The 10000-nt window shown below is 39.5% G+C and overlaps 1 protein-coding gene across 2 annotated transcripts in view; it reads right to left on the bottom strand.

Annotated features, from left to right (window-relative positions):
* Positions 1-10000, bottom strand: part of sorl1 (sortilin-related receptor, L(DLR class) A repeats containing) — an 88923-nt gene that overhangs the window by 14196 nt on the left and 64727 nt on the right. Inside the window, exons 26-37 of one of the 2 annotated variants that reach the window (XM_017490708.3) lie at positions 9934-10000; positions 8710-8820; positions 8482-8613; positions 8197-8328; positions 7892-8026; positions 6950-7102; positions 6618-6788; positions 4025-4153; positions 3769-3895; positions 2508-2677; positions 2240-2352; positions 628-732 (exon numbers count right to left, since the gene is read on the bottom strand). The exon at positions 9934-10000 is cut by the window's right edge and continues 59 nt beyond it. In XM_017490708.3, coding sequence (XP_017346197.2) covers positions 628-732; positions 2240-2352; positions 2508-2677; positions 3769-3895; positions 4025-4153; positions 6618-6788; positions 6950-7102; positions 7892-8026; positions 8197-8328; positions 8482-8613; positions 8710-8820; positions 9934-10000 — 1545 coding nt within the window. Of the gene's footprint in view, positions 1-627; positions 733-2239; positions 2353-2507; positions 2678-3768; positions 3896-4024; positions 4154-6617; positions 6789-6949; positions 7103-7891; positions 8030-8196; positions 8329-8481; positions 8614-8709; positions 8821-9933 lie in introns of both variants that reach the window. The other variant, XM_017490707.3, reaches the window with a different exon arrangement.

The raw sequence follows: 10000 nt of genomic DNA on the forward strand, positions 1-10000 counted from the left end.
TTAATGCTGCGTTCATGGTGCCAGTTAAGTGGTAATTTACACATCATTTCCCATTTGGCCATAAAAACATACCGGATTTATCTCATTTATATAACTGAGCAGTTGGTGGTTAACGACCTTGTTCGAGGGCCCAGCAGTAACAGCTTGGTAGGGCTGGGACATGGTCTCATGACCTTCTGATCAGTAGTCCAACATCTTCACGCCTGAGCTACCATTGCCTCGTCGAAGGCATGTCTTGTTTGCTCAGTCAGAGCACGCAAAGCTCATAAAAAGCTACTTTAAGCAACTTCATGCATTCATGCAATGTTCTGGACTGAAATTGCAGCGATAACTCTAATGTTAATGATTAACATCTAAGAACAGCAATTATTATGGTCAACATTATAGATTTAACCAGATACTGTGTATGTATATTAACTTATCTAAAGCCAATGCTGTTATAACCTCATTTAAAAGTAGAGAAGGGGCAGGTTACAGTGTTCACAGTGCAAGCAGCCATGTTGATCAGATGTCACCCTGTAAACAGGGAAGGAACTAGTAGTTGAGAAGACTACCCAAAGCTGATGAGCTGGGGAATTACAAGCTGCAACTTCACCTCGAACGCAGCATAATTTTTGTGTCTCTCACCCTGAAGCTGTAGAGTGCGCTGGGCTGCAGGCTCTTAACCTCAGTACTGGTGCTAGTACTTCTCTGGGAAAACCACTCTGAACTGCCCTTCTCACTATACTCCACCTGGTCATCATACACACACACACACACACACACACACACACGACAGCTATTAGCATTGAGTCAGTCAGTACGTTTACATGGACAACAATAATCCGATATTAACCCGATTAAGACGACACTCTGATTAAGAAACTACCATATAAACAGCGATTATTGATGGCCTTAATCCGATTAAAGTCATACTCGAAGTAAACAAAAATCGAATTAAGACATGTGGAGTATTCCTGTTTTAGTTGCATTATCGACGTGTGTTACAGACATGTACACACCTTAATCACACCGTTAACATCGTGGTAGGAGTTTTCACCGCATTTTACGACAGGACATGTTCACACACGGCAGTGCTGAACTGTTTGACGGCTAAAAAGAGAGCACAGCTGCGTCCGAAACCGCGTACTTACCTACTATAGGCCTATAGTAGGCGAAATATATGCATCTCAGCTACTATATAGTAGGTAAGTACATGGTTTCGGACGCAGCCCATGGCTTCAAGCAGTCGTCTATTTGCACGTACAGCATGACAAATAATTAACCGCACTTGAAGCGTTCATATAAATTAAAAATAAAAACACCCAGAACTGTATACAGTACCATAACAAAGACAAACTATGATACGTGAATTTCTGGAGGGAACGTCGGACGGCATGGCAACGTAATGACGATCTATGTTCTATAACATGTAACTCGGGAACATGAAAGGAGTATTCTAAAAGCAACTAATGTAAACACCTTAATCACAATATTGTCTTACTCAGAATAAGGTCAATAATTAGATTACTGCCGTCCATGTAAATGTTGTCACTGTTAAGTCACAAATCAGTATTTCCATTCTGTTCATCAGTTTTAAATTAAAAGATATGTACTCAAGTGTTTTTACAACCTAATCTTCATTCATCACATTTGTAGACTTTGTGAAAGTGCTAAATACAAGACTAAAGAAACGATAAATAACTCAATAAGCTATGCAAAAAAGACATTTTTGTCGAACACTTGAATAAATTCTTCAGCGAAAGGTATTTGTATATTAGGCTCTAAATCTGTATCATTTTAAGAGGGGAAAATGTTTACAACACAGCTGCCCAGTGGGTGCTGGGAAATAACGGATTGTAACACAGAAAGTAGAGATGAAAATTGAAAAATCATTTTCTCCACAGTTTTTAGTAAATCACTTTTACATAAATCACTTTCACAAAAATATCAGCTACCCACAATTAGTTAAAGTAAATTCACCATTTTATTTTATTTTTTTTACTATTTACACAGAAAATACAGACCCAATTAAGGAAGAGACCACTAACCTTGCAGAAACTAAGCTATTTGAAACAATATAAGTGATTTTCGATTCAATGAATTCTGCTCTCAGTACAATGAAACAAGGAGATTTTTTTTTTTGCTTTCTTTAAACAGGGAAACATTATCAGAGTACACCTAACTTGATATATTTCTCTCAGAGTAAAAGTAAGAGTATTAAGGCCAAAGGACAATGTGAACAAGGAAGGAAACTCACAATGTACTCTCTGATGAAGCCATGAGAATTAGCTGGAGGACTCCAGGAGCACAGCACTGTACCGTCTTCTGCGTTATCACAACTTAGCTGCAAATCCTGAGGAGGATCAGGCACTGAAACACACACACACACACACACACACACACACACACACACACACACACACACACCAGTCAGAAGTCATGCAGGGTGGCAGTGAGTGTCGAACTGTAAGGCAGTGTGTGTGTGTGTGTGAGATGTTGAGGTGTGTTTTGCGAGTGTCACTCACAGCCCTCCGGCGTCCGCAGTGTGAGCACCTCGTTGGTCTTGTGCTGCTTGCTGAGGCACTGCGTCACCACTTTCACTTGGTAGGTGGTGTCCGGTCTCAGCACACTCAGTGTATAGCTGCTCTTGTTGCTGTGTGTGTCCATGGTGGTCCACTGCTGAGCCCCTACCAGCCTGGGACAGAAAAAAAAGAAAAAAAAAAAAAAAAAAAAAAAAAGAAAAGGACACGTGAGTGATACAGGCCCTGACATATCATACTGACGGTGAAGAAATACTACAACTACTACCAAGGAAACAATCATCTACTTTTTTTTCGTGGGGGGTAAAAAAGCAAACAAAAAACAAACATACTATACGAATGATGGTTAGAAAACACGTACATTGATCCCATTTGTGAATTGAAATGACACTCCATTGTTCTACTGAATATTTGCTGAATGAATAAATAAATAAATAAATAAATAGATAAATAAAAAGCTTTTGTGCCAAATCACATACTAGTATATGAAAATATACAAAATGAACAAAAATGATCAAACCTACAGTAGATTTTCTCATGCCAGAGAATAGAACAGACTGCAGCTAAATATATTTCAACATCCATTAAAGGTCTATGGTACTTCAGCTGTCACCAAGTCACGTTACACCTTACCATAATGCAATATTTTATCTTGTTTACACCACTCAATGATTTTCTCTCTCTTTTCCTCACTTACTTATATTGTATCTTGTATTTTGATCTGTTGTACTTTCATTTCATGCATACATGTCTTGACATACTGTCCAAACGATAAATAATCTTGACTTAACACTTAGAAACAATTTAGAAGGAGGCTAAAAAGCCATTTTGTTTAGAATATAAGTGATTTTGGCTAAACGTAATCTTTCAGCCAAATCCATGGAGTATATTATACGTAATGAATGCATATTCGTCTAGTCGTTGGATGACACAGCAAAATGGCACGTCGGTGTTGTGAAACACAGCAGATATGCCAGTTGTGGCCAGCAGATGTCGCCAATAAGCGTTAATGATATCACTGGGGTTATCAAACATTTTGAAGCCAGGGTTACTACTTAAAAGGTGTATAAGCATAATTTCAATATTTAGTAGAAGAGAGTAGCTACAGAGTTTTTTTTTTATTCCTGAATATTCCAGCAACAGATTACATTTTGAGAACCACTTGACTAATTTCTACAGGTCCTCACAGGGAAAACGTGGTACATTGTGGGATACAGATGTGAGGTGTAAGATGGAGAAAGCTTACCTGTAGAAGATGAGAAAGGAGCAGGAGGAGGGCGGCATGCTTTTGGGACGGGACCAGGTGAGCGTGACGGTGCCGGAGAAGTCTGCGTGCCACTGCAGGTTCTGCACTTTATACACCAGCTGGTCGACTGATGAGCAGAAACACAATACAGGATTTAAACAATCCATAAGAAGATCAAACATGTGAACTTAGTTTCTAAGGGCCAAACATGAGTGTATTTGAATGGGGAAATGTGATGTGTCTCAGTGTCTCTTACCAGTGCAGTTGTCCTCATCACTGTGGTCTGAGCAGTCTAGGAAGCCATCACACCTTTCACTCTCCAGTACACATGCCTCCCAGTCAGCACACAGTGTCCCATTCACACACACCAGTGGCTCATGGGTAGCTACAGAAAGAGAGTAGAGAGATCCACAAAGGGGCAATTTATACATAAATACACACACACACTATATCTATATATATATATATATATCTATATCTATATATATATATATATATATATATATATATATATATATATATATATATATATATATATATATAAAAGAGTTTTTCTATTATAACAAGTGTAATTTACTATTCATGTTATATACTCATATCTGCATATATATTTACATATTGAACCTGCACTTTGTTAATTTCACTATGCTACTATTTGAACTTCTGGTAGATGATAAACTGCATTGCTGAGTACCTGTACTATGCAATGACAATAAAGTTGCTTGTATCTATCTATCTATCCATCATACTTAATTGAATGCATTATTTAATTTAATGTAACTTTATATTACATTTCTAATGATACATTTCACTATGAATATTTTAACATACTATTTCACCATTTTTAAAAATGTTAATGAAGCAACATCTGTGATGAGTTGATTTAAATGTAATTACTTTGCTTTATTTTGTCCTGAGGGAATGCAAATTACCACAAATGTTTTGTATTAGTTATGAATAAATGGGAATATGAATACCACGTTTCACAAGTATCGTTCTTAAAGAGGTTATAAAATAATTCTAAAGTAAAGGAGGTAAATTTGGCTAAAGTATACTGCTCCTAGGTGTGAACGAGTACGTGCATATTGCTCTGTAATGGACTGGTGAACCACCTAGGGTATTCCTGCCTCATTCTCCCCAGGAAATTAATATAAATTAAAAAAAACAAAAAAACAAGTTGAAACGTCAGCTATATCAATGATAGACAATGATAATTAACACTGTTGGCACAGATGAACCTTCAAGGACATTTTTACCCCCCATAGAATGATAAAATAAAACTTTCTTAGGTGGTTTTCACACTGGGCACGCTTGCTGCAGTCCGAATCAGAGTGTGATTGTTCCAGGCGCCCCTCGCAGTGTTGGTCTGGATTCAGACTCACTTGATTCTATTGAACCCCGGTGCATTTGCATTCATCTGACATCATCATAAACATGCATGGAGAACACAGCGCAACTCACCATATTTTTTGGTTTTTAAAAAAATTATTTTGGTGCTATTATGTGCAGCAGATATTATACACAGCAAGTGAACCTCTTCTGAGTCCCACAGTGTTCCCCTGCTACTCATGGTACATGTGTGTTGTGGAAACTAATGATGTCATCATCGGCTAAAACACATGCATAGGTTACTTTACTTCCTGAATAAGAATGGACATGAGTACGGTCACATTCTCATTCAGAGAGAGAGAGAGAGAAAAAAAGCGGACCCAAAAGTGGCAATGATTTATGCAATAATATATTTCATGCACAGCTGGTCATCATGTCTGTCAACTCTGAGAGTCACAAAGTTATCATTACAAGGACACAACTGCAGTCACATGCAAAAAAATAAGTACACCCCATGGAAATTGTTGTTTTTGATCCTATTTGAAACGGCACCCATTAATAAGTTGATACTCTGTCACATGACACATAAAACTGATATCACATTAAATTTTGTAGTAATTTTCACAATTTAAATGAACCAAACACAGATCAGTGACATGGAAAAAGTAAGTACACCCCTACATTTATCACACCTTCAAATCAGGTGTTCAAGATTGGATGCCAGTGATTAGAACCTGCTTAGGGAGTGCAGGTCTTATTTATACCCCTCTCATGTCTAGTGTCTGGTGTTCCCTTTGTTATTGAGGTATGTGATGTCTTCATGCCAAGACCTAAAGAGTTCTGTAAGGCCTTCTGTAAGGAAAATAATTTACAAATTGCCCCAGAATTTCATCACAGGATCTGCTAGTAAGTCCTGCAACTGTTGGTGTCAAAGTGCATGCTTCTACAATCAGAAAGAGATTGCACAAATTTGACCTACAAGAAGTTATTTCTGCTAAAGGGTGCACTTACTTTTTCCACAGAAGACTATTACATCTATTGATATTTCTGTTGAATAAATGATTGAAAGCTCATTTTCCTTGTGGTTTTGTTCGAGTAGATCAGCTTTATTAATAGGCGCTGTTTCAAAGATGATCAAATGTTTGCTTGTCCAACTATGTCAAAAAAGCCAACAATTTTTGGGGGGGAAACAGTGTTATCCTGTTATCACTTATGTTATAGCAGCTATAAACGGTCATTCCCTCACCAGCCTCACTTCAAGTTAATAAATATAAATAAATAAAAATGCAGTTTGTCATATGAAATGAAATATTCTAAAGATTCTCCCCAAGGCAGAAACCTTCAAAATACAGGAGACTCCTTCCAAAAATGCCACCATAGAAAACTGCACCTTATACCTAATTCCACCAGTTACACATGTTTTTAATAAATTTATTTAGAGCATACATCACACAAGTCCCTTTGTAAGCTGTTACTGTTACTATAGAAACTATAATGTGGTCGCAAAGGTGGACACTTACGACAACCAGACTCGTCCGAGTTGTCTTGGCAGTTGCGGTGGCCATCACAACGCTGCCATTCTGGGATGCATGTGGGCGGCTTACGACACAGGAACTGTCCTCTGGAACAACGGCCAGTCGGGTCAGGGGCACGAGTGGGCACGGGCATCTGAGTCACCGAGCTGTTGGAGGCTAATACAAACGCGCACACACACACACACACACACACACACACACACACACACACACACACACACACACACACACAAAGTAAGACACACAGACAGAGATGATGAGGTACAAGAGAGAGAGGGTGAGTGTGTTGTCGGGGGTTTGTAAAGTTACAGCTCTACCTGTGGGGCAGCCCACTTCATCACTGCCATCAGGGCAATCAGCATAGCCGTCACACACCCAGTTATTTACTATACACGCTCCAGAGCCACAGTGGAAACGATTAGGGGCACATGTGGCAGGGCCCGGGGCAGGAGTATGGGGAGACAGTCCGTCTAGAAGCATACACAAACACACGTTAATTAAAATAAATAGATGCTTACAACCATTCATGGCACTTTAATAGTTGTGTCTTTCTGACCCCAAGACACAACTTCTGCAATTCTCCAGTTGTGATCCTTGGAGATTTTTTGGCCTCTCGAACCATCCTCTTCACAGTGTGTTGAGACAATATAGACACACGTCCAATTCCAGGTTGATTCATAACATTTCCAGTTGACTGGAACTTCTTAATTATTGCCCTGATGGTGGAAATGGGCATTTTCAATGCTTGTGCTATTTTCTTATAGACACTTCCCATTTTGTGAAGCTCAACAACCTTTTGCTGCACATCACAGCTATATTCCTTGGTCTTACCCATTGTTATGAATGAGTAAGGGAATTTGACCTGTGTGTTACCTCATATTTATACCCCTGTTAAACAGGAAGTCATGGTTGAACAATTTCCTGTTTCTAGTCACACAGGTGTACATAATTTAAAAAATATATATCAATAGGAACATACTTCAAATATATTTTTCTTTGTTTTTCTTGATATCCATGAGAGCAAAGTATTTTTGTGAATTTTTTTTAACAAAAGTTCAAAAGGATAAACAAAGACAATTTTTCACAGCCTTCTATGCTGCATATTTACCAAGGGTGCCAATATTAGCGCACAGCACTGTACATATTGAAACACTGGTTACAATGGAAGTGTATTCATTCCATAAGACATGTAGACAGAAGACAGAGACATACAGGCTTACATGTTGTTAGTGATGTAATCTTTGGACTGCATATTGTACCTGTGCATTGTGCCTCATCAGACCAGTCTCCACAGTCATTCTCACCATCACACTTCCACCACGTGGGCACACAGCGGCCGTTTTTACACTCGTACTGAAAGTAGCGCGAGCAGCCCGGCTCCTCGGTGGGAGAACCTGCTGAGAGAGAACTCAGAACTCAGAGCCAAATACACACCCACCCACACACACACATATATATATATATATATATATATATATATATATATACACACATACACACACACACATTTACATACACACACACAAACGTATAATCAGTAATCGAGGTTGATTACTGCACTTACCACAGTTTGCCTCGTCTGAGTAATCACCACAGTCGTCCATGCCGTCACACTTCCAGTCCAGACTCACACACACACCGTTGGAGCACTGGAAATTGTAGGCATCACATTTCTTCTCAAATTCAGGATGCGTGGCTGGTGGAAATACATGTACAGGAAGCTCTCATTAATTCTACACTGGTACAGTGTCTTAGTTATACGTTTACTCAATGCAGTCAAAAGGGATTATACTATATATAAGGGAGCATGGGTAACAACTCAAATGCAAACGCAAACGAGTGGACTCACAGCAGCCGGCGTAAGCTGCATCCTCGTCCGAGCCGTCGGAGCAATGCTTCGTACCGTCACACACCAGCGACTGGAAGAGACACTGAGCTCTGTTCCTGCACACAAACTCCATGTAGCGCGTGCACAGAGGATCTGCCAGAACACACACGCCGTGTTTGAGATTTACACCCAGCATGATAACAAAATACCCCTGCTGATCCTGCTCACGTTAGTTAGCTAAATACTAACCGCAGTGCTGCTCGTCGGCGCCCCCTGGGCACTCCTCCACGCCGTTACAGTGGGAGCTGGCAGGCAAGCATGTGCCGTTAGAACACAGGAAGCCATTACAGCGATCTCCCTCTGGAGGTGTTTTAAAAATAAATAAAAATAAATAAATAAATAAAGATCACATGGTAATTCCTTACTTAGAGGAACACTTTTCCCCTCACTGGTAGCAAAAGATTCCACTTGTACAGTGCCAAATGATTTCAACAGGAACAGACTAGCACCACTGTTTGTCGCTGCTTTATTATGCGTACTGTGTCCCAAAGTGTACAAGAACATAAATGGATAGAACGCAGAATTAGGGGAAAAATACACACTCACGCACTACAGTCTGGTTTGTTAGGTTTTCCATGTGTGCAATCAAGAGGAGCATTTAGTTTATCAAGCATTGTTTTCTTCACCAGCAAAACTGCTTTCTTTGACTGATTTTCATGTTTCAGGAACGTTCCCTGCGCAATTTTATGCCATTCGAATATAATCTTTATTGAACTTTTTTGTCAACCATTGGAATTGAAATAATTTTAAATACTTGTTACATTGTTTTGTCTCATCATCATTACTGGCCATTTGATTAACCAGCTCATTTGTTGCAACGCCTCATTGATTAAGGGTTTAAAAGGGTCTTCAATTAAGCCTTTTCATCAGTGTTTTTAAGGCACCAGCTAATATGAGCTGCTTAACCCAAAAGCCAGTCGGAAAAAAAAGGAACAATGTTAATCAAAGCACTGGGAAAAAAAAAGGGAACAATGTTAATCAAAGCACTGCTTTCCCGTTGGACCGGGCGTCATCGCAAGCTGTAATAATAACAACCCAGTCGCTTTTACTGCCGTCACTATCATTGTTCTACTTGTGGCTAAAGTGGGTGGAAAATTAATTGGAACCACAAAGTCTGCCCTTGTCTTTGGACGTGCAGTGGAAAAAAACTGCATGCTGGCCTCCGAAAACAGCCTGGCTTGATAACTTATGTTATATGTTATACCGCACTACAAAGAGAACTAAAGCCATTCGTTTAAACACTTGGTGGCCCACTTTATAGAGATCGAGGATCCATTACGGTCACGTTCATCAATTCCCCTGTCTGCTTTGCCTGATGTGAGACTCTACACAGAAACACCATTAACGCATGCTTTACAGTACAGGTTTAATAATGTATGTGCTGCGTGTGTGCATGTGATATAGACCACTGACCACAGTGACCAGGTTCCTCATCAGAACCATCCTGACAGTCATCGTCACCATCACAAACCCAGCGCTG

This window comes from Ictalurus punctatus, chromosome 17, assembly GCF_001660625.3.
Source record: "Ictalurus punctatus breed USDA103 chromosome 17, Coco_2.0, whole genome shotgun sequence".
Classification (NCBI taxonomy): domain Eukaryota; kingdom Metazoa; phylum Chordata; class Actinopteri; order Siluriformes; family Ictaluridae; genus Ictalurus; species Ictalurus punctatus.